This window comes from Coturnix japonica, chromosome 4, assembly GCF_001577835.2.
Source record: "Coturnix japonica isolate 7356 chromosome 4, Coturnix japonica 2.1, whole genome shotgun sequence".
NCBI classification, from domain to species: Eukaryota; Metazoa; Chordata; class Aves; order Galliformes; family Phasianidae; genus Coturnix; species Coturnix japonica.
The window spans coordinates 80,912,785-80,939,398 of record NC_029519.1 but is presented as its reverse complement, the minus strand read 5'-3'; the positions used below and the strand labels follow the sequence as shown (position 1 = coordinate 80,939,398).

Below are 26,614 nucleotides of genomic sequence, written 5' to 3'. Positions count from 1 at the left end.
GGGGTGGGCATGAAGAAAACCTGTGTTTTGTATTTAAACTGACTTAGCAACAGTGACAGCAGCACAAAATCTTCTGTGTAAATGCAGCAGACACCTACAGTGTGCTATTACGTCTCTTTTTGGCCCCAAATATTTCTGCTTTAAGTGCCATCTAACCCTACCCATGGCAGGGGGGGCTGGAGCTTGATGATCTTTAAGCTCCTATCCATTCTATGTTTTTGAATAGGTCGCGTTATGCAGAGTTCCAGTTTAATTGCCAGCCATCCCTGCAGACTCCGAGTGGCTGTCGGAGGGACAGCTATGCTGCCTGCCTGCTGGCCTACACCGGGATCATAGGTAAGGCCCCATGTCCTTCCACTGCCCTATCTCTCACTCCCTGAGTGGGAAACCTGTATTGCGGCCAATTGAAAGCTATGAGGATAGCAAGGTGGACATCTGAGAGTGGGATCTCAAGGAGACCGTAATTTCACTCTGCTGTGTGAAAGAAGGAACCTAAGTAAGCTGTGATCATGGGGTAATTTCATGGTAGCTGCATCAGAAGGAGGGAAACGATACATCATGAGCTGCTGCAAGACCCTGCTTGATGGTCATGATGATGGGTTGTCCCAGAGAACCTGCTCTGCTGGGTGGTGCCCTGATCCCACTGCGGGATTTCCCACTGGAAATCACTGTTCCCTGACATCCTGCTGACTTAGAGGATGTCAAACTGGGTTTTCAGATGCTGCAGAGGCAGCTGTTAGCACAAGCACAGCCAGAGTCCAAAGAGAAGCTCCAGTGGCCATTAGACCTGGTGCATCCCAAAGTTGAAGGGATACATTGACAGCTATTTGGGTCAAGATTCCATTCTGATTTAATCCTTCCTTTGTTGTCTCTAAACATTCTGTAGGCTGAGTTTGGCTTCTCTGATGCCAGTGTGAAAACCTCCTCAAACTTTCACGAGTAGTATTTGAATGCTATGAGGAAACCTCAGCTCCTGGGAGTTGCCCATTCCTTAGACTTAGAGCACACTTTAATCAACTAAATGCTTTGTTGGTGGAGGGGTGAACTAAGAGGTGGAAAACGACCCTTTTCTCCTCCCTGGGAGCAAAGCAGAGCTGTGACACCAACACCAAAAGGGTTTTCTCATCACATAGGAGCATGTTTGAGACTAACCAGAGCAACATAAGTGAGCAGCAAAGAGATGACATTGCCTGCCCTTGGAGTCCCAGCTTTGGGGTAACACTTCTCCATCCTTTCCATAGGCAGCCCCATCACTCCAAACTACATTGACAACTCAACCTCCAGCATAGCACCCTGGTGCACATGCAACGCAAGTGGCAACCGGCAGGAAGAGTGTGAGAGCTTCCTGCACCTCTTCACCGACAACATCTGTCTCCGTAAGTATCACCCAGGGAAGGATGCGTGTGTTGGCCCTGGGGAGCATTTCCCTGATGGTGCTTTTCTCCATCTCTTCCCTACACAAAGAAAATGCCATCCAGGCCTTTGGCAATGGGACCTACCTTAATGCAGCCACAGCCCCATCCATCCCCCCCACCACACAGATGTACAAGCAGGAGAGAAACGCCAACAGAGCTGCGGCAACCCTCAGCGAGAACATCTTCGAGCACCTCCAGCCTACCAAGGTAGGAGAACCTGGCCCAAGGGTTGCTTGCCTGTGTCCATGCCACTCCATATCCTCCAGCCGTCTTCATCTCAGCTCCCCCTTCCAACTGTGTCATTGCATCTGCATGCAGATAACCAACATCCCCTTTATTTTCTAGAGTCCTTGGTTCACCTTCTTCCTCATGCCATGACATCTCCTTACCCTACACCAAGCACAAGGCAGTGCTATCCTATCCCTCACCTCAGTCCCACTGGTTACCATGTCTTTTCTTTCCTGAGTGCTAATAAGAGAGATGGGTTTTCTAAGAACAACCTTGTTCTTTCTGTGAGTGTAGAAGGAAACCAGGATCAGCACCTTGCTCAGTTATGGAGCATTCACATAGGTGCAGACAAGCTTTTCAGCTGCTGGAGGTCATACATTGAAACTTAACAAGGAGCATTGGAAAAGCCCAGCTGAAAGATTCTACCCAGCAGCAGGTTTTTAGTATCGAAGTAATATTAAATTGAAATTGTTCTAAAACAAATACCAGGTTAATTTACTGATGATGGCAGTAATAAGCATTAAATATTTTATCATTAAGTGAAAAGCACTGACCTTGATTCGCCGCCCACCAGAGTAATCTTCAGATTGAATTATTTTACTGTTGAATAATTAACAGTGACCCTGATTTGCTGAACATGTAGGTAACAGAAGCTGTCAGTTATCTAGATTCTAAGGACCAAGGATATGCTGGGCTAGATGGTGCCTCCTGGTGATGGAGAAGCTGTGAAAGTCCCTCATGATTCACAGCCTGGTCCAGATGGACACACGCACAGTACTTTCATAGTATCATGGAATCATTAAGGTTGGAAGACTCCTCTGAGATCCCCAACCTCAACCCCAACCCACCTCCACCATCCCCACTGACCTTGTCCCTCAGTGCCACATCTCCACAGTTCTGGAGCACCCCCATGGATGGTGACTCTACCACTTTCCTGTGCCAGTGCTTGACCACTCTTTTGGAGAACAGTTTTTTCCTAATATCCAACTTGAACCTCCTCTGGCACAACATAAAGCCGTTGTCTATGGAGTAACCTCCCTGGGTCCCAGCTGCTGCTTAGTGAAATGCCTGCTGGTGCCATGGAAATACATCCAATACTTATGGACAACAACACCTGGAGAGGTCACCATGTCAAGTCATTGGCTGGTAATGACTCCATGGATACGGATCTCCCCTGACCAGAAGGGGCATTCAGGCACCCATCTTACAAAAAGAAACTTTCACCACCATCATTTCCAACAGATGCTGAGCTGAATACAAGGCTAAAAACCATGACACTCATCCATGCTTCCTTTATCTTGCAGGTGGCTGGAGAGGAAAGGCTCCTGAGAGGCTCCACTCGTCTGTCATCAGAGACCTCCAGCTCAGCACCTCCCTGCCACCAGGCAACCTCCCTGCTGCAGTTGTGGCTTCTCCCCACTCTTGCTGTGCTGAGCCTCTTCATGATGTGAAGCAGAGTGGGATCACGCCGGGCAGTGACTCTCTTTGTGTTGGTTTCTTTAAAAAACAAAACAACCAGACAAGGAACTTCTCTTGGGAGGTGGGGTAGGAGGAGGGAAGGGATGGGAAGGAGAGGTGAGTGTGTAGGCATCCCTTTCTCCTCCTCATCCATCTTCCAATTTGTTTGATTTTATACAATCAGCATCGCCAACAACCAGCTCATCTTTGTCCTGGCCACCTTTCACCCCACAGTGTGGTTGTTGTCTCTCTGGCTCTCTGTGGATTGGGTTTGTGAGCCACAGACAAGTTCCCTTGGAAAAGCCAAAGGAGAGAGAGAGCTGAGCCAAAAAATGAGAGCTGCAATGGAAATGCTTTCACCTTCCCCAGCCAAGAGGGGAAAGACTTTCAATGGATGAGCTGTCAGGACATTTCCTTCAGCCCCAACTCACACTGTGGGACATTTAGCAGGATGAGTCAAGTGATGTGTTATACAGATCATCTCCGGGGCTGCTCAGGACCCAAAGGACAGCCCATCTGGTTCAGAGCGAAGAAACCAGACCCTCTGGTGAGAAGGTAGTTGGTTCTGTTCACCAGAGAGGATCCCGAAGCACCTCTAGGGTGGAGAGCAAGCAGCCATACAACAAATAGGCTTATAGGGACCATCCACCTGCTTGAAACGACGGCCAACATGCAACCAGCATGCATCTCCAAGATGTCACCTGCTCCTTGGGCCCTCCTGTTTGGGAAACATGTCATGTATTGATCATGTTCAGGAAGAAACACGTGTGTTGCATTTTGTTAATGGATTGCTTTCTTTGTGTCCCAACCCTAGCATCTCTACTTACTGTTCCTGTGAAGTGTTTGGGGTAGGTATTTTTTCATGACATCCAACCAGCCAAAATCATCCCATTCCCAGCCAGTCTCTCCATGTTCAGGATGATCCTGTGAGGCCACAGGTAGGACTTGATATGAGTACAACAGAATCCATTCTCACCAGCTACCCGTGCTACTGTCAGTCTCACAGAGAGACTGATAGAGAGTTGAGGGATGTCATTATCTATGTAAGGAAGAGATGGGATACAAAAGGTTTTCATGTCCTTGGTAGGGAGTGGATTATTATAGTCCTCCTCCTTGAAGAGCTGATGGAGGAAGTCCTTGTTAGCTCGTATCCAGGCTAGCACACTAATGACATTTCCTCCTGCCGAGTGCTAATTACTCAGCCAAGGGGTGGCTTAAGCCAAGGCTGATGAATTGACCCACCCAGATGGAGGCTGAGGACAAATGTCTCCCTGGTTGCTTAGGGCACAGAAGGGAAAACGTGACCTTGTGATACATGAGCATCCAGGGGTCTTCCCTTGAGGAAGCGAGCTGGGGTGTCCCAGAGCATTACAGGGAGATGAATTCCACACTTGACCAAGCCAATAAAGGTGATAAAGAAAAGTGGCAAGGTTTCCCTGGACAAACGCTTTCCCAGGTTGACTATCACAGTGGGAATAGGAGTGGCTCGTTGCTCCCTGTGAGTTTTACAGCATCCTATTTACCCTTTGGTTTATGCCTCTCTAAGGAACAACATCAGTCGCTCAGTATTTGGAGGCATAGAAAAGTTTAGAAGCAGCTGAAATGGCAAAGTCTGGAGCTTTTTTATTCCCATTCCCTGCAGAGCACTTCCCATTGCTTTAACACATCAGGTTTTGCGGAGAAACAGTGGCGACTTTCTTGGGGTTTGGTCCAATGTAAAACCACTCTTGTTCACAAATGAACATCTGTGGAGGTGTAAGACTGAGCAGAAACCCTCCTGGCTGTGTCCTGGCTGGAGTTCTGCACCTGGGGTTGTCCTTATCCAGGAGACAGGATCCTGGAACACGCTGAGATCAAAGTCTTGCCCACACGGTGCCAGGGGATGTGCTGAAACAAAATGTGTGTGCCAAAACCTCACGGCCAAGAGGATCTCCTAGTATTGGAAACGCAGGTGAGGGGCAGTGACACGGGTCCCATACCTCCCTCCAAAGTGCCATAGCCATGCCCAGAGCTGTTGTGAATATTTCCCATTTATCCAAGGCATCAGTGGGGCCATCTGTGCAAGTGTGAGGTGTAAATCCAAAGACCTGTGTGCTCTGAGCCACAGGTGAGAAGGATTAAACCCTACTGGAGAATGGCATGGAATTACTTCAACACCATGAGGTCGTGCTGTAAATTGCCTTCATAGCTGCTTTCCTTTCAAGTCCTGTAATCCAGCCCTGCTCCTTCTGCCTGCCTGGTTTCAGCAGATGGGTCCCCACCAGCCTTTGGCCTTCCTGCATCATGGGCTGAATCTAGACAGGATAGGTGTGCAAGGGATGGGACGTATATATAGCACGCTTTGAACACCTTAGGATATTGGTTGTCCCTGAGCTTTGATGGCCAAACAGACCCTCAGATCCCATTGTGGTGTCTTCTTACGTCCTCAGTTCTGGGAGGATGGCAGAAGCGTCCTGAGGTTGTGAAAGGCAACATCAAATCACTATGGATCACAATCACAGAGGCTTTGCATGAGGGAGATAAAATAAAGGCGAATGGTCTGCTGGGATTCCTGCAAATGTAAATGTGGGTCTGCTGGAGGGTTCTTTGTTGTGGCCTTGAATGAGGGGTCTGAAAAACACCTGCAGAGCTGACCTTCCAGGTCTGAAAAAGCGCTCCAAGTCTTCACCCCTTGTGCTGTGGTGTGAGTTTGGAAGCAGCATCCAACCAGCAGTGGGTCACCTGCTGCTCTCCCAGGAGTTCCCTGCAGTCTGGGGATGAAGAAAGACATGGAGCAATGAGCCTCCACGCAGCAAGAAAGGGCCGGTGGTTGGGGTGGGTGCTAATATTGTGTTTCCTGACCATTCCACCTTATTTTTCTTTACTAATACTTAATGCCTGCTCTCCCTCTAAGCCCGTTCCCAAACCAAACTTTGCAAACAAAGAGTAACAGCAGCAGAGAGAAAGGACTGAGTGAGCCAAGGGAGAGAAAGGGAGAGCACTTTTTAGCAATCACTCCATACCTGGGGACTTCCATAAGCACAAAGAAGAGTCATTGGAAAAAAAGGAAGTGGCCAGCCAACTTTCCATAGCCACTGAGCTCTGTTTTGTTCTGGCTGCTCAGCACCATTTTTGCAGTGGTTTGGCACTTCCTTGCATCAGTAAGATACCGTGTAGGTACAAATTGTTCAAGCAAGAGCATGAGCAGAAAGGGAAAGTGATGCTGGGAAGGTACCCCCATGGGCGGCAGGGGATGCTGATGGGTTCCAATGGGGTGTGTGTGTGCGCACATGGGGAGGATGCTTGGTGTCTGCCTGTACTGATGGGGTGTAACCTGTACTTTACTCTTCTGTACGAGTTGATATTCAAGACATATCCATGAATAAAGCACACATGCATTTTCCTGACCGCCTGTTCCTGTCTGTGACGCGGGGCTGGCTGTGCCAATGTGCTGTGAGCCAAACTCACTCCTCCTGAACCATAAGGGAGATGGAAAGAATGGGGGGGATGCTCTAGGGGGAGATTATAGAGTGCTGGGGCTCAGAGCCCCCACACTTGGCTGGAAACTCCATGCTGGTGTATCCCAGCCTGGAGAAAACAGCTCTGTTGAGACACAACCAATGACCATGTCCCTAAACTGCCCTGGGTCAGGGACAAAGGCTGAAGGAAGAGCATGTGAAGTGAATTTACACAATTCCCAGGAAAAACACCCCCAGACCAAACATCTGGAGACCCCAAAGGAGGGTCTTCAGACCCACTTAGGAGTCTGAACAGGGCTCTGAGCACCTGATGGAGCTGTGGGTGTCCCTGCTTATTGCAGAGGAGTTGGACCAGACAGCCTTTAAGGGTCCCTTCCAACTCAAACCATTCTAAGATTAGTCTATGAACAACAAATCCCACAAGGATTAAGACAAAACCCTTTTGAGAATTGATTTTGCCAAGATGGCAATCCGCGTTGGCTGTGGTGCTCTGGTTCACTTCTACATCACTTTCTCTTGACCTTTTCCCATTAATGTGGAAAAATCAGACATTTATTCTTCCACCACACCAAGAAGATGGCTTTAATATCAACCAGTGATGCGCAAACCATCCAAGAGCTGGAATATTCTATATTTATAAAATATCCTGAGCTGGAAGGGACCCATAAGGATCATCGTGTCCAACCCATGTCTCCACACAGGGATTACCTCTTTTCTTAGCTACAAGCCAGGCTCCTGCATCCAACAAGGCTGTGACATGATTATTCAATATTATTATTCATGCCAGTGAGTGAGCATGATGGGGATGGGTCAGCAGCTGCTCTCAATGAGCTTAGAGGTCATATCCAACCTTAAGGATCCTATGATTCTACGACCCTATGTGCCCTACTGCACCCTCCACCCCAACTGGAAATTCAGGTGTGGGATGGTTTTGACAGATGACGAGGTGAAGGATGCCTTCATCCTTTAATAGTGAGAACTGTTGGTGATAGGTGGACGGTTGGACTGGATGATCTCGTGGGTCTTTTCCAGCCTTGGTGATTCTGTGATTCTATGACCCTCATCTCCCTCCTCTCACATTTGGTGCACAGCAAAAACACATCCCACATCCAACACCTCTAACTCTACAATCCATTTATTCCCCTCTCCCCCATCTCAATAAATAGGGGAAAGAAAGAAGAAAGCGATGGGAAAAAACAAAAGGAGTTTTTAACCAGATCGTCTACCTTTTATTTCAGAGGAAAGATTTGCATTATTTACTTTTATTTATGTACAGGTACTTCACATTTGTATTTAAAATGCACAGAGACCTCCCAATAATTTCCTCGATCCTGCTTTAAATTAGCTGTTATTTTACAATACAAAAAATTATACCAAAAACTGCAGTCCTAAATGTGTGTATGTATAACACCCACAGTCCCCAGCAATGAAATAGTTTACAATACTTGCTCATATTTACATATGAATGCAATAAATGCTAAATTATACATATTAACAAACTAAGCTCAAGTCTGAACACAGATAAGAATCGTAAATAATTACAGAACAAAAAAATAATAATAATCCAGAATAGAGTTAATTCAAGGACCCTAGTGTAAAGAACACTTATTGTGCACAAATCTCAGAGTAATATAAAACCTCTATTCGTGTTCTTTTTGCTTTCTTTTCTGCTTTAAAAATGGACCGACGTTACGTTACACCCCTCCACAGCTTCTACCCTTCTGTCTTCTGGTGAGGTTCGTGGAGTCAATGAGAGGAAATGCCTATAGAACTACAGTACCTGGAAGACGCCCAACATTGTCCACGTGTAGTGTTAGAAGGTTACGAACGGAACAAAACCTGATGCAGAAGCAGAAAGACACAAACCCAGCACATCCACAGCAATGTTGTATTCCCAGCATGGGAAACTCGCCTCATTCAAGCAGTCAGAGACAGAAAAATTGTGGAGGTGACAGAAATTCCAACAGCATGGCTGAAAATGGGGGGTGCTCATCTCTTCCTCCCCTTCCCATGGCCCCACTCCCAACCCTGTCTCCACAGCATTCCCAAATGGAGATCAAGAGGGAGCAGGAATAGAAGAGATGCCAACAAGCTTACTGTAAGTTGGATGGATGGAGTTAAGCCTCGCTCCTGGCGCGTAAGGAGCAAATCTGTACTTTCTTGCAAGCTCAGTGCCGACAAAGCCATATTTGTGGGGATAGAAAGGGTTGCCAAGACTCATGTTGAAGGGCTGAGGCTCTGCCCCCAACCTCGGGTCTTGCATAAAAGCAAAAGCAGCAAAAGCTGACTTTGGGACAGGGCTCCGTGCTGTGGCACTTGGCGTCAACGCCATATTTTGGCCTCTTGGGTGAACGTGGATCGCATCAAACCTCAACAACCTCTCATCGAGCTGCCTTCTAAAACCATACCGTGAACCCAGAGAAGATGCGTTTTGGAAAACATTTATGCACAGAGAACATGATGTTTCAGGACAACATTCAGTGCTCACAGTATCCCAAAGGAAACCTGAACCCAAGAATGGCTTTGCGCATTTCAGTACACTACACACCTTGGCTTCATGCTGACCACAGGCATTACCCCATCACATAGAGGTTATTTTTTGGCATATATTTCCACACAGCATATCTTAAGCCCCGTGAGAATGGTGACAATGCAAAAGCTGAGCCCCACACATTTTCTTGTACCCAACACATTGACCCATATTGTGGCAGGGTCTCCTATCGCTAAACGTTGCAACGGCCCAGAGCAACTTCTAGGCTGCACAATGGGCAACCTAAAAGGCCAAATGCCTTCTTAGGAGATCCAGTGGCACTGCTGCTTCCTACAAAAAGAGGGCTGCAGTTTTTCTTTGTTCTTTTTAATGGCTACTCTCAAAACAATAGAATGGGTTGAGACCTTGAATGCTGAATCTCAGCCAGTTACAAATGTTGGAAAATAGTGATTTTGAATGGAAACCACTGGCACAATCTTAGCAGTAGAGGCTTAAACTGCTGACTTAATCCTCCACGTAATGACTACGTTAAGTACATTTATTACCTATCTTCAAGATTTCTTTTTCCCTTTCAAACAGAAGAGCTTTATTTAACTTCTGTTGTACACTTAAGTGAAAAGTATTTGAATACATATAAGCCAAATTCTACCTCCCTGCCTTATACCACAAGATATCAGGAATATAATCTGCTGTTTCTTTAAAGCTCTGGAAAGTCATCTAATACTCATCATACGAAGAAGTTATTAAGACGAAACTCATACGTCATTTAAAATGCATCAAAAATACATTCAATATTTTTCTTTTTTTTTTCTGGTTTATATACACTTTAAACCTTCCCACGTTCTGCACGTTACTGTATAGTTTATGTACAAGTGCAAAATTGGTGTGTTATATCCCATTTATTTACAGATTCTCCCACAAAATAACGTTGCTCTTTCGCCCCTGTCACCTCCAAGCTGATTCACCCCACCAATCCTTCCCTTGGGATACTGGCCTGGTGATGAACCACAGGCAGCGCTCCCACCTTCGCCTCACTTCTACCTTTGAGCTGGGATGAAACTGTTTGCAGTTGAGATATGTATGAGAGTTCTCTCTTTCCCTCATCAGTATGGAGATAAGATGCAGAGCTGAGCCACATCCAACAGGCGCTGCTGGGTTTGATTTATATAAATATGCCCTGTTCCTCTATTTATGTTTTTTGTTTCTGCCCGCCGTCAATGTTGGATCATTTTTGCTCATCTTTTGCCTTTTTGACACCTCTGTGGCTACACTCCTCTTGAGACCGGATCACCCAGCTCTTTCTGGGGGAAAATCACATCTTTTTCTTAACATTAACAACTCATCACCCCTTCAGGCCTGCAGTTCAGAACAGAGACTTCAGCACAAGAGTTTTCTCAGTTTGGGTTGGCAGTTCTCCTCCCCAAAAGGGCTGGAGAAATGGGAGAGGACATCTCAGAGCATGAGGATGCGCATCAGAACCAAAAGCGGGAACGTAAGCACAAGGGAGGGATTTTAGTCCAGCAGTAGTACTCTGATACAGCCTAGTCCAGGTTAGCCCTATACACACAGAAAGTTACAAAACAGCTTCGGGAGATGAATCTGTCTGAGGTAATTGTGCATCAGTTATGACTTAATTGCCTAAACCCTTCATTCTGAAAGACACTGCTCATCCCTTTTCCTCCTTTCCCCAGTGGGCTTCTACAGTTCTGATGTAGAAACTGACTGTGGGATATACATACGCATATACACATACATGTATATATGAATCTATGCATTATTCCCACGTTTTCTTTCTGCTGCTCCATTGGATTTGTTATGTAACACATTGATGAATGAGACCACCAGGGACTGACGACCTCGTCACCACTGTCTGGATACAAACAGCAGCTCACACCTTTATTGCAATGCTGCAGTCCAAAAAGCTTCTCCAAAACATGTGCTGACAGAAAGGAATGGGTGGCTGATACATGAGCAACAACCAAAACATGCACACACAAAAAAAGATGCAGGTACTGGCTTTTGTTTTGGAGAAAGGATTTCATAACTCTTCCCTTCATTCCCCCAGATTTGCCACTTCTCCTCTCCATAACTACCTGATGTCCTCAGCAGAAACCAGCAGCCTGAAGGAGCCACACTTCGAGTGATCAACTTCTTAACACCTCATTTGGCACCGCAATATCTTCCCATTGGTTTCACTATCCCAACTCCTCATGGTCTTGGCACAGCATTCCCTACAATTAGCAGAAACAGAGGGGATCTCGTGTGGCAATATGGAGACTGATGGGCACAGACCAACCTGGAGCCTCAAGCCACAATCCCAACTAGTTTACTTCAAAAACCATGGGATGGTTTGATACAACCTCCAAAAGCCAAACCTTTTTGCTCTTTGCAAGCCCCTTCCTTCCACCAACAAGCCAACTTCTTCAACACCTACAGCAGCTCGACCTGAATGGGGAACATCCAGAATTAATCACAGAAATCATGGAAAATTCAAACATTGCCCAGTGAAGATGCCCTGCCTTTGTTTAACTATTATTATTATTCACATTCTTCATCTTCAAACATCTGGCTAGTGGAGTGCTGCTCCTTACACCCACTGAGGAGCTGGGACAAATCCTTATAGCTGAGGAGTGGTGCTTCTGTCCACCAGCACAGCTCAGCTTGTACCCATAAAAACAGCCCAAAGGAAGGGAGAGGGAAAGCAGCCAAACCGTGCAAGGCAATGCAGAAGAAATGTAACATATCTGACCCAGAACACAAAGTGCTTCTATTAAAAGCACTAGTGAAACCAGGGGTTTTCTTATGAGATACCAAAACTCTGCTTTCCCTCCAGGTATTTCCAACTGGCTGAGTAGGTTGCTGGTCAGGAAAATGCCATTTTCCCTTGACCATATGTGATAAATTGTAAAGAACACAGGTTACCTTAGGTGACTGCATATACATATATATATATATATGTACGTATGTGCACACATATATATGTTGAAAGGGAATATAATGATGTTAAAAAGAACCGTGTAGTAGTCTCCTCGCTCCCTAGATCTGTTCAAGTCTAGGCACTTGTGTGTGGTGTACTCCAAGCAGGTTAAGACTATGTAAACACTGAGTCCTTCAGCAGCGACGTTCCACTTCTCCAGGTGTAACAAGCAGCCTGAGCAACATACAAACTCACCCTCTGAGCCACTCTAGCTTTCCCCTTCCTGATGCTGTGGACCACGGTGACAAAAACTGTATCTGGAAGAGAGTTCCACTTAAATAACGTGGGAATAAAATAATAAAATAAAAGGATGAAGATGCCTTGAAGATTAATAGTAGTGTTTAAGTGTTGAGGGCTGACACCTGTAAACACTGCATCTTTTTTTCGTTGTTCTTTCTTTTTTGTACAGTTTGATAAATAGATGAACTACAAAGCACTTTCCCATGTATAAACCTGAGTGTCGTTCATAGGACTACCGTTCTATTTACACTGACCGTGAATGGTGGTGATCGGATGTCTCTGGACCTGCAAGGAAATAACTTTACTTTAAACCTGAAGAAAACAAAGGCGCGATCTGAAGCCACGTGTCAGTAAAACTTAAGTGGAGCAGTTGCCAAATAAAGCCAGCTATCACGTAGATGAGAGAAAAGGTTGGGTTCAAGGAAGCTGTGTTTTTCCGAGTGCTTCTAGTCTCTTGTGACACACAACTTGAGAATCATCTTCCTCCTCCTCCTCCTCCTCCTCGGTGGTACTTTTCCATTTTGATTAAAACCCTATAGAGTTTCTGATGTCCATGCATCAAATACAGGTTCCTGGCTGTGCAGGGGGCTGCTGTTTCCGATTTCGGACTGCACCCGATTTCTCTTTGTAGGCAATTGGCATCTGTTGTGAAATGTCCACCAGTGCGCTGGCCACAGCAAGACCTGAGGCAACAAAACAAAACAGTCACAGAAAGAAATTCTTCCACCCCAGCTGAGAAAAACCCTCTGAGCCACAAAACGTGCTTCGAGTTCTTAAGAAAATATAGTAAACCAGAAAAACATGCTTGTTTAGAGATTAAACTCTAGTGGCTATACTGAAATAAGCTTCTAAATGCTGCCTGTTCTATTGAAAGCAAATGCTGTAGAAAAAAAACAACCTGGAAATAAGATGGGTAATAATGGGTGTTAAACCAATAATATTCAAGGGAGGAGTCCTTGTCCATGCTAGTAAATGCACTAAAATAAATGCTCAAAGCACCTGTGCATGGAGGTTTCATCAAACCTCCTGGATAGCCCTCAGCTCTGTAGTCTCCTCCCAGCACAACCACAGGCAAACACCGCTGGCCATCTGGGATTCAGCTCAATGCAGCTCCCAGCCAAACCACGCCATATCAAAGTCAACTAGTAACCTGTTAAGATCCATGCTCACCAGCCATTGGAGAGGGCTCAGTTAAAACAACAAACTCCTGAGAAGTCTCAGCAGTATGCGATGAGGTTGAGGTGAGAAGGTCCTGGGAGACCTTAACATGGATAGAGAAAACTTGATGGATCTGCTAAGAGGATGCTTTGGAAGGTAACTGCTCCCAGGTAACAGCAATAGGATGAGAGGTGATGGACTCAAGTTGTGCCAGGGGAGGGTCAGGTTGGGTATTAGGAAACGCTTAGTCTTGGAAAGAGCAGTCAGGCACTGGCATGGGCTGCCCAGGGAGTGTAGGGGTCACTGAGCCTGGAGGTGTCCAAGAACTATGGAGATGTGGCACTGAGGGGTGGGAGTGGGTTGGGGTTGGACTTGGGGACGTTAGTGGCCTTTTCCAAAATTCTATGACCTGATATCCTGCTGTGGATGGAGCTGGGAATGCAGAGAACAGGCTTGAAGACAAGTTACCTTCATAACTAATTACTGAGAGCCTGTCTACAATGAATCTCACTTTTTCACAGCAGCAAACAAAATTGCATTCCAAATACTAAATGCTCATCCACCAAGTGACCCAAGAAATGGAGTCAAACCACAGGCAAGAAGCTAGCAGGGCCCAAGCCAGCTTCAAATAACCTGAGCACATCCACGCCAGCTGCAGTGTGGATGCAGCAATCATTGCAGGATCAAGTGTAACGCTGAAAGGTGAATGTGAGGCTGGGGAGGGAGCACAGAGGTTAATACCAAGGCAATGGAGATGAAGGATATTCCTCACCTGACTGTCCTGGTGGTGGGATCCCTCCAACTCCTCGAGGCAACCTCACAAATACAGAGAGAACGGCTGCTTTGTTACCAAAGCACGGCTCCAGCGCTATTGGCTTCGGCACGGTCTGCAACGAGGGAAGGAAGAGGAAAAACAAATGTTAGAGAGAGTGTTACACCCTCCCTCCTCCTGCAGCATCCTCCTTTTATTGAGGCTGTACAAGCTTCAGGGCATGAACTGTATTGCTGTGCTTGGCAAATTTCCAGCGCATCGCTAGCAAAGCTAAAACCAAATGTTAGTAACCACCGAAACCCGAGTCATCATAAAAAACACATTTACTTAATAAAATATAGCTATTAAAAAGTCGAGCGCTGCACAGGGCTTGTATTTCTCCCTAAATTCAATAACGAAGGAGCAGGTTATGCTAAACAATGGGATTAAGCCTTTTTTTCTCTTCAAACCCATCAGCAGCGTTATCACAATGGGTGACCCCACGCTCCATGTCCCATTGCCAGAGCTCAGCCCCACCTGCATTAACATAGTTAAGAAGACTGACTCCCATAACTCTTATCTCCTTTTCCTTTGCTCTAAGCTGTCCCCCAGCTCTGTCTTCCAATTCAGTTTCAGCATCACTGGAGGTGTTCAAGGACAGTGGGGATGCCACATCCAGCCTGGCCTTGAATGCCTGCAGGGATGGGGCATCCACAGCCTCCTTGGGCAACCTGTTCCAGTGTGTCACCACCCTCTGGGTGAAAACCTTCCTCCTAAGATCCAACCTAAACCTCCCCTGTCTCAATTTAAAACCATTCCCCTTGTCCTATCACAGATAAACAAGCCCAGTTCACCTCAACCTTTCCTCACAGGAGATGTGCCCCAGCCCTCTGATCATCTTAGTGGCCTCCTCTGGACTCAATCCAAGAGCTCTGCTTTATTTTAACGTGTTATTAGAGAGAGGAAACACAACAGCATTGCCCAGAAACCCAACCTTACCCAAGCCAGGCCCCAATCCTACCCACAATCATGTGTGATCACCTTTATTGTGGGATGCTACAAGAATAGGTTGAGTGCAAGCTTCAGTCTGTAAGTGCAGGTTCAAGAGGCTGCTTGCTTTTGTTTCACGTTAGCAAAAAAGCTGAGAAACTCTTCGACTTGATACGCTCAGTGATTTCTTGTTTGATACAGACAAACTCTAAACTCTGTCCTGATATTAATGAAATAATTATTGCTTTTTTCATTAGGCACACAGTTGTACTTCTGCACTTTTAGTGCTTGACAGGAACTCAATACAAGGCAAGACACTGAGAAAAGGAACAGGAGTCAAACATCGCAATGAAATCACTGCTGTGCAATAAAAACAGGAAAAACAAAGCAAGGGAAAATACAAAGCTTCAAATCGCTTTCATATCTCCTATCCACTGTAATGATCGCAACAACCATTTGTTAAGTCTGTGCAAGGTGGGTGAATACCTATTGCACAGACTAACAACGTCAGCTGCAGTCTGCCTGGTTTATGACTGCAGATTTCTCAATCTTCTCCCCACCCCCAACAAAGGGCTCCAGATTGAAAGAATGCTTTTCCCACAGAGCATCCAAGCATCCCCTTTGCTATATCCCACGGGCGACTCAATTACCAGACATAAGGGAGAGAGTATGGAGAAGGCAACTGAAGAAACACAGTGTGGAGCATGAGCGTGCACTGAGCACAGGGTTTATTTTCATGCAGGGAGCATCAGGCACCTTCCCACCCTCATCCTCAGCAAAGACAGTGATAGGATAAGGGGGAATGGTCTTAAAATGAGACAGGAGAGGTTTAGGTTGGATATTAGGAGGGAAAAAGTTTTACACACAGAGGGTGGTGACGCACTGGAACAGGTTGCCCAAGGAGGCTGTGGATGCCCCATCCCTGCAGGCATTCAAGGCCAGGCTGGATGTGGCTCTGGGCAGCCTGGGCTGCTGGTTGAAACCAGATGATCTTTGTGGTCCTTTTCAACCCAGGCCATTCTTTGCTTCTATGAATAAGAGCAAGTGTGGGGGGGGGAAATATGAAGGAGCGAGCAAACAAGCCAAAAAGAGACCATCTTCTCTAACCTCTTTTTAATGTATTTGCTTTTAAGTCCTGGATTAATCACTTCTGCACCTCTGTTACTTCCCAGCACCAGCTGTTCAATGCAAGCTGACTCAAACACAAGCACAGCAAGGCTCAGCCCTTCTTGAGGTTGCTGAACCCAACCCTACTGGGGCAGCTGGCTGCACATGAAAGCACAATGCTCTGCTTCAAAAGCAAGTACTCCTCCTACCTGCATTGTCACCTATGCCAGCCCTTTCCAGAGACCCACTGCTCTCACTACTCTCACACCACACACTTCTTCCGAACCTCAGGTCTCCCCCATCAGAATGCACTCTCCCAGCTCACCTTCCTCAGCACAAGGTTATGCCTCTGGGTCTGCCCCCTTCCCTTGTTGCCCTGCTCATAAAAGCCAAACATGGTTAATACTTCACTGCTGGTAAGATTCTATTTATCACGCCAAGCAAGGACATATATTTTAAATATAAAGATGCGCCCAAAATCTGCCAGGCAGTTGCAAGCTAATTTGAAGGGAATACACTAAGAAGAAGATAATCTTTTTGCGGCTAATCCTGGTCTTAAATCAAGAAGTGGAAAAATGGTCTCGTGTCCATCAAAACCACCCATTTTCCTGAGACAAGCTGCAGCCAGCAACAGCAAAGGTGGCATAAAGAATGAAGTCTTGTGTATTTATTTTTGACAGCAGCAGTTCAGGCAGCAGCGTTCTGATGTGTGACTCACATCTCATGGCAGAGCACAGTCCCCAGGCCGGGTGACAAAGCGCAGCCTGGTGGGGTGAGTCACAGCCAAGCAATGGGAATGCTCAATTCCATGCAAGTAAAAGAATCAATGAACCGAAGAATCATTAAGGTTGGAAAAGAGCTCTAAGATCCCCAAGGCCAACCCCAACCCATCCCACTGTGCCCACTGACCACGTCCCTCAGTGCCACATCACTGTTCTTGAACACCTCCAGGGATGGTGACCCCACCACTGGATCCTGTCCCAATGCATTACCTCTCCTTACAAGGAATATTTCCTAATATCCGACCTGATACACTCTGACACAGCTTGAGGCCATCACTTCTCATCCTATGGCTGGTACCTGGGAGAAGTGGCAGACCCCCACCTTGCTCCAACCTCCTTTCAGGCAGCTGTACTGAGCCATAAGGTCTCCCCTGAGCATCCTCTTCTCCAGACTGACCCATCCCAGTTCCCACAGTGGCTCTCATTAAGACTTGTGCTCCAGAGTGGATTTAGGAAGCAGAGATCAGACCATCATAAATGCTTGTGCTTCAGTCTAACAGGTGGCTTTTAATGGCCCACTTAAAGAAAAATAATAAAGACAGCAGATCCCCAAACTTCTTAACACCTTTCATCAGACAGTTAAAGGCAGCCTCTGCCAGAGACTGTCATTTAGAGTGTTTTGATAAACCCACTGTTGAATTATACAAAGCAATTCCTTTTTATTGAAGGCTTAATGGCACAATAAAGTACACATTATTCAAATCTATGCAAATAAGGTGTCTCCATCAGACACTTGGTACACGATGCGTGCTTCACGCTGTGCCCAAACTGCAGTGTCCCACCCCAAAGGGGACGGCGGGCGGTCAGCTGCTGCAGGGGTGCAGCTAATGGGATAACAAGATCTCGCCTTTGGTGCACTGGGTCAGCTGAGAGCAGCCAAAATTCTACTTGAATCTGAACAAAAAGCAGGAAGAGCTGAAAAACTCTGTGGGAGACTCTGCCATCAGCAATCCAGAGGCTGACGCTTGGAGCCAGCATAGTACAGAGGGGCCAGGTGGGTGCTGGGGGTGTTTTGGAGGCCAATGGTTGGCCAAGACCTGACCATGAGCACTGGTATAGAGAGCCCAGCAGAGGGTTGTAGAGATGGTGGGGGTGTGGAACACCTCCTGATGGGGTCAAATTGAGAGCCTCAGGGATGTTCACCTGGAGAAAGAAGATCTTAGCAATGCTTATAAATACCTACAGGGCAGGAGTCAAGTGGATGGGGTCAAACCCTTCAGGATAGAACAACCAACAAAGACAGAAAATCCATGTAGCATCTGCTTCTTAACTGGGAAGCACTGTTCCCAGTTTTGCATTGAGTACTGCTTGGAATCAGTGATTTGGGATGGAAACAGAAAGGCAATGGTGTTCTATAGAGAGCCGACATTGAGAACCCATCCTCAGCAATATGCCAGAGATGACTTTATTGGCCAAGAGCACTGCTAAACAAGCAAGCTATTTCTGCTATTTATAGGTTTTGATATGTGCTTAATACGGGTAAAGCTTAAACAATTACAAGAGCTAAAGGCTGGAAGAGCCCTATTAAGCCATCTAATTAGTCTGACAGTACGGTAGTATTTTTTACACAAATACTGCATTTTCCAGTGCTCTGTCTGGGCTGTTTCAATGCGACCCAGGTGTAGAGAGCACCACCAACTCCCTTGGGAGACCATTTCACAGCCAAATGCTTTACAACATCAAGTTCCATTGGACGGCGTTCAACCTTACAAAAATTACTCTTTTTTTTCCCCCTAACTTTTAATTTTATTTCCTGTCATTATTTCTCCCCTGCACTGCTTATATTTGACACACTCTAAAGGTTAATAAGATGTCACATCAAACTAATGGCCAGAACAATAAATATTTGGTGCAATTTAAAAAAAAAACACAGCATCAATTTTATTTAGGCTCTGTAATACAGCGCCAGAATATTGCTTTTCAGAACGTATAAAAAACACTGCCGAGACTATTTTTCCTTAACAAGAAAACATATTTCTGTGGTTTGATCAAATAACTCTTACATGGTTTTCAATTTCCAGCAAGGAAATTAAAATAAAGCAAAAGTCTTATGGTGGGGGAAGAGAAGGGGAACATTATTGAAACAGTTTAACTTTATTATTTGATTTCGCTTCTTCAGATGATTTCGCTTTTTCTTTGCCTAAGAAAAGGGTCAAATTCCATTTGCAAGTTTTTAGATTGCGCCATTAAAAGCTGGCTGAACGTTTGTAAAATAAGTTACAGGCAATTTTCTATAAATACAGAGTATTAAGTTTTAAAAATCATATTCACAGGGTAATGTGTATGTCCTCCGAGGCACAGATGAACAAATGTCCGGCCATAATTTGTGCTAAATGAATCTAGATTAAAAATCAGTATTTACCTTGTCCCTGATATCTACCTTGGGAGTGACATAGGGGTTGGGGAATGAACTGCTCGCTGCTCAGCTACAACACCGCCTCCGTATGTGCCAGGAACTCACTAACAGCCACATTTGTCTGGGAAAGAGGAGGCTGAGGGGAGACCTGATTGCTCCCTTCCAATACCTGAAGGGTGCTTACAGCAGACTGGGGCTGGTCTCTTCTCACTGATGGCAGGACAAGGGAAAATAGCCTCAAGTTGCACCAGGGTGAGTTTAGATTAGATATCAGGAAACACTTTTTTACAGAAGGGTTTGTTAAGCACTGGAATGGGCTGCCCAGGGAGGTGGTTGAGTTACCAACCCTGGATGTGCTTAAAAACCAATTGGATGTGGTGCTCAGGGATGTGATTTAGGCAGAGGGCTGTTAGTTGGGGTAGCATGGTTAGGTTGTGGTTGGACTCAATGATCTTTGAGGTCTTTTCCAATCTGAGAAATTCTATGATTCCATGATATAAGTCTCTGGATGAATACTAACAGCCTGAAACTGAAAACACAAAGCTGAGCACTGATAACAGGGAGTGCAAACCAACTAACGCCATGGGGCATGGAGTTCGCTCCCATTGCACTTAACAGCTGTCGACTCTTTGCAATGGGATGGGATGGACAAGGTGATGGGGCAGCAATCTGGGCAAAAAGTATACGGTGAGTGGTGCAGATTTAATGGTTTTTTTTGTCTTTTTTCAACCACTTGGGTGTTTAGTGATGTGAAGAAGTGCAGGCAGCAGAAGGAAGTAGGACAGAAGCTGAAGACCGCAAGCATAAGACCCAAAAAACAACTACTTGGCATAATGAATGCAAACAGGTTCCCTATCATGTTTTTGGAAAGCTGCTGATATCACTGGTGTTTCAATCTGAAGAGGCAATTGCTGGCGCTGAAGGGAAAAAAGAGCTTAAAAATCCCCTTTTCTGTAGGAAGCTCTGTGCTGTTTCCTCTCCCTCCAGCAAGCTCCTCCTTATCAGCTAAAATCAGGGCTCTTCTGTTGAAAACCTTACAGCCTTCACATCTAAACCCAGCTTAATCTCAGCTCCATTATCAGCCAAATATTCCCTAAATACAGCACAGGCAGAGCAGATCTCACGATACGTCCCTTCCAAATATTTACCATGTGCACAAAGTGGCAAAAGTTTTCCCTGAGTCTTGCAACAAATCCAAATAAAATTCCCTGCGGTCGTTAACTGGAAATAATTCATCAGGCTCAGGTTTTATCAGGTATTTTTGTTGTGGCTTTTGGAGCGCGGATGACAGTCAGGCTCTGCCCAATATGAGTGCAGCTAATCCTTTTTGCATACCTCTGCTGCCCAGATAATGCCTTCTTTCCTTCCTTCCTTCTCATGGCTGGCGACTACACAAGCACAGTGCTTGTTCAAAGGGGAGTGGGCGCTTTGCTGTGAATGAGCAAGTGGCACCAGCAGGATTAATGGGGAATACAAAGTGCAAGCTGGGATGTCACTTCTCGTTCCGCATCCCTCGTCACCCTGATGCACCAAGAGGGCTGCAGTGAGTGGAGGCAATTTCTGTAATGGGGACACGCTCTGATGCAGGAATAGGTTCCCAGAACCAACAAACATGAGAAAGCCTGGAAATTAATACATTAGGAATTAACAAGCCTGAACAGTTCATGTTGGGCAGGTCAGACAAAACAACGCAGCCTTCTGGCCTCAAAGCTGTGTGTGAGCCAGCTCCAGCGCATGCTGCATCAGATTTAGATTATTCTGCTTTTATTTTCACCCCTCAAATTCATCCCCTTCCTCTAAACTCGCTTTTCTGAGACTCTTCAAAGGACACCTCTCCCTTTCAGCTGGGAAAGATTTTAACCTGCACCGACCCCATCGTGATACATCTCGATATCATGGCTGTCTCTACTCAATGCTGCTTCTGTGTCATAGCCCATGCACTTTTCAAGTGTGCCATCCAAATACACTCACTTGCTCAAGGATCCTCAGCTAAATGATCTTGACTGAGCTCACCGTGGGTAAGTTTGCAGGTGACAACAAGCTGGGAGGCAATGCACATCTGCCTGAGGTGGGAGAACCCTACGGAGGGACCTGGACAGGCTGATCAATGGGCTGAGGCCAATGGGATGAAGTGATGGAGATGTGGTACTGAGGGACATGGTGGGCAGGCATGGGTTGGGGTTGGGCCTGGTAATCTTAGAGTTCTTTTCCAACCTTAATGATTCCATGAGCGACAACCAGAAGAGGATAACAGCCCTACATCCCACTGCATTTTAGGTCCTTAGCTGTGGTTTAGTTCTGGTGGTTGCAACTTCACTGCAATGTAAAAAGAATTCAACAAGAGTAGTGCTCAGCTGTGAAATACAGGGAAGCTGAGGATATAAATCTGTGGTATCCCCTGCCCACTCCTCCATCAGCCCACCACTCCATCTCTGTGCTTCTTGAACAGATGGGACCTTCTGGCAGTCTTTAAACCGCTCAACAACAGTCTCTTCTCTAACAAAATAAACTAATTATGAGAGTGAGATGCTATTTCCCATCAAACTTCTGCTATTTTTAAGGAGTCAGCCAGCTTGGTGAGCTAATGCCTGATTAAGGATTTGCAGAGAAGCTATTTTGCCCTCGGAAACCTAACACAGCAGAATTAAATGCACGCCCGCACAAAGGTACAGAACATGCTGAATGGACCTCAGCAGCATTCTGCTCACCAAATACTTCTCTCCATTTAAGGCTCTACAAACGTGGACGGTCTGTTGATGGCAGATGCAAAGATAATCACCTGTAAGCACTGGCTTCACGCGCTGCATCCCTAAACACAGCCTAGCAAAAAAATAACTGCACATAATAACTCTGCTGTGCAAATGCTGTTTTATGAGTGTCCTTCAAAGCCTCTGAAAGCTTCCGTGACAATACTGTCCAACTTAAGGATAAACTTCTCTAATGCAACCATGCAACAATGATCCTGTAGGTGTTTTGCTCCAGATAAGCATTTGCCTGCAGCACTTTATACTGTTTTTCCCACAACTGCTAGCTTTGTTATACTACCAGCTCCAAGATACATGGAAATCACTGTACAAACTAAAACCTTCCCCAATTCTTACAGCAAACCTTCTGAAAATCACTGTAGAGAACTGCAAGGCTCGACCCTGGATACCCACAGATGTTAAATGCTCGTAGAAGAAACTGCAATGCACAGCACCTCAAAGTGCATGAAAAGCTGCAGAGAAAAGCCAATAGATTTTGTAATAACTAAGCAAATTTAGAGGTAGCTTTGTGATCCATTGGGTATTTTTTGGTGCAGGAGATAAACCAAAGCAGCTAGTTACGTGTTGCCTAGCTGCAGCCTGTATTATGAATAGTTTCCCTGCAGGTAAATCATTTTCTATTACTTCTAAGTACCCCAGGAAAAAATACTAATTGAAAACATGGTTCTAATACTGTCCAGCTGGAAAACATTTGCTTGGGATGGAACTAGCTTGACACTGGCTGCCAATTGGCTACGTTCAATGGAAAAGGAAATTAATCTCTTGCAGACAAGACATCCCATTTTCCACTTTTACACTGTAACCCTCAAATAAACTCGTTATTAACCAAAGGCTTTGATTTGCATGGGGAAAGAAAAACATCAGTGCATGTCTGATAATGAAAGCTTGGATTTCTTATGTATAACGAAAGCTCTCAAAGTTTGACAGCAAGTGGCAGAGCAACCAGAAAATACTTTATGGTCCAACAACTTAACACTTCCCCTCACTCCTTCTTTGGCCAATAACTGAAAAACAGATAAAATAAGACTGTTTTTTTGCTCCTACATTATTCACTCCTATGCAGCATCCAGCAGGCTTGCAACCCACAGCATTCCTGCAGCTCTGCTTCTGTCTGCTCAGCTGCAACCCTGCTGTAAAACTCCAGACTTCCATATATGCTTCCATTTGAATGGATTGAGCTGGAAGGGACCCTTAAAGGTCATCCAGTCCAATTTCCAGCAATGAAAAGGGACACCTACAGCTCAATCAGCTCCTCACAGCCTCATCTTCAATGTCTCCACCCCCCATCTTAATTCTGCAGCTTAAAAGAAAACAAACAAACAAATAAATTCAGCTCCTCTCCTTGCACAAAAGCATCCTCATTATGCATGTAGCTCTTTCAGCAGATGAAGTCACCTGTTGGCACAGACTTCGTCCACGTTCCCAGTTTGGCTTCATGTTGCCGCACACAGTTTGTGCCATTTGCCCAGATTAGATTATTTTGGTTTTGTCTGATGTAGACTAAGAAATGTTTGCTTCAAGGACTTATCAGCACAGAGGGTAATTAGCAGTTGGTAACAATTTCTGGGTCTGAAAATAGGCATATGTCCATCTGTCCACGGTCTCAGTTATTATGCTTGTAAATGGCTTCTCCATCTCTTCTTGAGTAACTGAAGGAGGTCAGACAAGTGAGATATGGAGGATGACAGCAGACATGGGGAAGCAAGGAAATATAGCTGCTGGTGCCAGAAAGACAAAATCCTGTCTGCGCTGCTGTCCATGGAAGCACTTTAAAAGAGAGTTCCACATTCCTCTAATCAAAGAAGAAACTTAGAAGAATAAAAAGCAAAGTGCTACAGAAGAGAAACTGTACCACAGAACCCACATGAAGAGAAACAAGCACTGCTGGCTGAACAAGAATAACACCACACATGTTGGAATATTAGAGTCAAGGATTAGCATCTTCTCTGCACTTTTTCAGTGCAGACAAACATGTTGGAGATCAAAAAGGTTAAGGACAAGCTTTGCTCTGATCTGATTCTATAGGAGAGGTGCATTAAGTCAGCGTATTTAGCTTGGATGGGGTTGTGGGTAATCTGATCTAGTGGGTGGCAACCCTAACAAAGGCAAGGGGTTGGAACTGGATGGGCTTTAAGCTCCCTTCCAACCCAAACCATTCTATGGTTCTAGAATTTCCACAAAAATAGTGTCAAAAATTGAAAGAAAGGGAAGGGGAAGGGGAAGGGGAAAGGGAAGGGGAAGTACCCCTGCACAGACAGACTGGGGCCCGAAAACATCAGCACCCTGGCAACAATCACACAAACATGCTTCTATCCCAATGGGAACACCCAACACACCCCATGGCTTCTTTGATGAAGCAAAGAAAAGAAGGCTCAGATTCGCTGGGTGACAGCCAGATTTTACAAGCACGTATTTCAGTGTCTTGGCGAGCTCTTAGCGGCTAATAATTCCCATTATCTGCCAGGTTCATAGTAAAATTACAGAAGTTATACAAACAAAGCAAAACAGAGTGATCTGGAATCACGGGGAAGTCCATGGGAGGATGATCACCCAGTGCCTCCCAGGAACAGTCCCAACTAAGCTGACCTGTGCTATTCCAGTAAGTCCAGATGAGTGTCTCTGCAAATTTGCCTTTATTTTCACTGCCTGTGAAGGCTCCTATCTGCAAACCAGGACAATAACCCCTGACTTCAGAGAGAGGTGTTGATGATTAATTCATGAAGCTCTCAGCTCTGGAGCAGTGACAGGAATCATTCACAGCTTGGGACAAAAGGTATGAAGGGAATACAGCGAATAACCAGCACAAATAATGAAACTATGACAATACAGTGAAAACCTTTCTCTTCTGTTCTCCTATCCACAACACGCTGCATGACATGAATCAGGAGGGAGAAGTATTGCAGCTTGCTATGAAAGACTATATTCACATCTATGTGAAAAATTGCCAGGGCTCTATAGGCAGCCTTAATTGTGGCGTTTCCTGATACTAAGACCAAGATTTAAATATGAATATTCACCAAACAGAAGTTCTGGGGTCAGATTTTTTTGGCACTAATGAAGATGCTGAAAAACCTGAAGTCTAGATAAAATTAAACTGCTATCTTAGATAGGGGGAGAAAAGAATTTAAACCAGGGTTCTCAGGTTCTTAGCTTTTCCCTTTTGAGTACAAGTCTGCTAGTGAAAGTACTGCATTAAAAAGGACCTTTTCATTAACTTGTTTCCCTTTAAACAAGCTTCTCCTAAATCTACAATGCTCTGCGACAAAGAACGTGCCAAGCAGGTTTAATGCAACCACTTCTCCACACTTATGTATCACACAATGTATTTGTGTATTTATAGCCAGAAATATGTTGATACTATTACAGTACACAGACACGATGGTATTCCTGTTTGATTTGAGAGATCAGAGAAAAACGGTTTCTATTTGCAGCACCTATAGCTATTTCTGGCCGAATGTTCTGCTGTGTAACACTGCGTTCTTCTCTATTACAAGGCATAAAAACCAACAAGGCAAGCACAAAACCCCACAGCCCTCAAACAGCAAAGCTTTCGGCTGAAATGGACTGAAAGTTGGAAATATGCACCTGGAGGTATCAAAGTCAAATGAAAGGAGATCAGTCGGCCCATGGAGATTCATAGTTTCTCAGGGATATGTAACAAACAGAAGTTGGATTACAGCATTAACCGGAGTTTAAAAGAAGCAGCCGTGTGATTAACTGTGGTGAGGACCATCCTCGAGCACCAGCTCTCACCTTTATGCTTCCCCCAATGAGATCTGGCGGCTCTTCATCTGTTTCTAAGGCAACGTTGATGGAGGCGAAGGGGCGACTTGCCATCTGTTGCATCTCACGGAGTAGTTGCTAATGTAATAAACAGAAAAATATTATTATTATATAGCTACAACATGAGGATGAGAAATCGAGCAGCCCAATGCAAAAAGATATCAACGGATGTGGCAAAATAACCTCCTTGTGCTTTAAAAGGTTTAAGGGTACGGAGGGATTATTGTGAATATTCAGCTTACTGCAGCTTAACAATTCAGTGCAAGTAAAGTTGTGCAGCACTGCCACAGCCTGCCTTGTTTGTGGAGGAAAACACGTCGCCCTCAGTTCATAGAATCACCATAGAATGAGGGAATGGCCTGGGTTGAAAAGGACCACAATGACCATCTGGTTTCAACCCCCTGCTGTGCGCAGGGTCACCAACCAGCAGACCAGGCTGCACAGAGCCACATCCAGCCTGGCCTTGAATGCCTGCAGGGATGGGGCATCCACAGCCTCCTTGGGCAACCTGTTCCAGTGCGTCACCACCCTCTGATTGGAAAACTTCCTCCTAATATCCAACCTAAACCTCCCCTGTCTCAGTTTAAAACCATTCCCCCTTGTCCTATCACTGCCCACCCTTGTAAACAGCCACTCTCCCTCCTGTTTATACACT

The 26,614-nt window shown here is 45.5% G+C and overlaps 2 protein-coding genes across 4 annotated transcripts in view; one reads left to right on the top strand and one right to left on the bottom strand.

Moving 5' to 3' along the window:
* GFRA4 (GDNF family receptor alpha 4) overlaps positions 1-6,488 on the top strand; it is a 63,659-nt gene extending 57,171 nt beyond the window's left edge. For all 3 annotated transcript variants that reach the window (XM_032444607.1, XM_015863040.2, XM_032444608.1), the window contains exons 5-8: positions 227-336; positions 1,242-1,376; positions 1,465-1,622; positions 2,948-6,488. In XM_032444607.1, coding sequence (XP_032300498.1) covers positions 227-336; positions 1,242-1,376; positions 1,465-1,622; positions 2,948-3,094 — 550 coding nt within the window. In that variant the 3' untranslated portion in view covers positions 3,095-6,488. The remainder of the gene's footprint in view (positions 1-226; positions 337-1,241; positions 1,377-1,464; positions 1,623-2,947) is intronic.
* A 1,274-nt stretch (positions 6,489-7,762) lies between these two features.
* LOC107314099 (attractin-like) lies at positions 7,763-26,068 on the bottom strand. The gene is made up of 3 exons (XM_015862986.2): positions 25,930-26,068; positions 14,198-14,312; positions 7,763-12,950 (listed from the first exon to the last, which is right to left on the bottom strand). Exons 1-3 carry the CDS (start codon positions 26,020-26,022, stop codon positions 12,826-12,828), a joined length of 333 nt encoding a protein of 110 aa, XP_015718472.1. The 5' UTR covers positions 26,023-26,068; the 3' UTR covers positions 7,763-12,825.
* Positions 26,069-26,614: the final 546 nt, after the last annotated feature.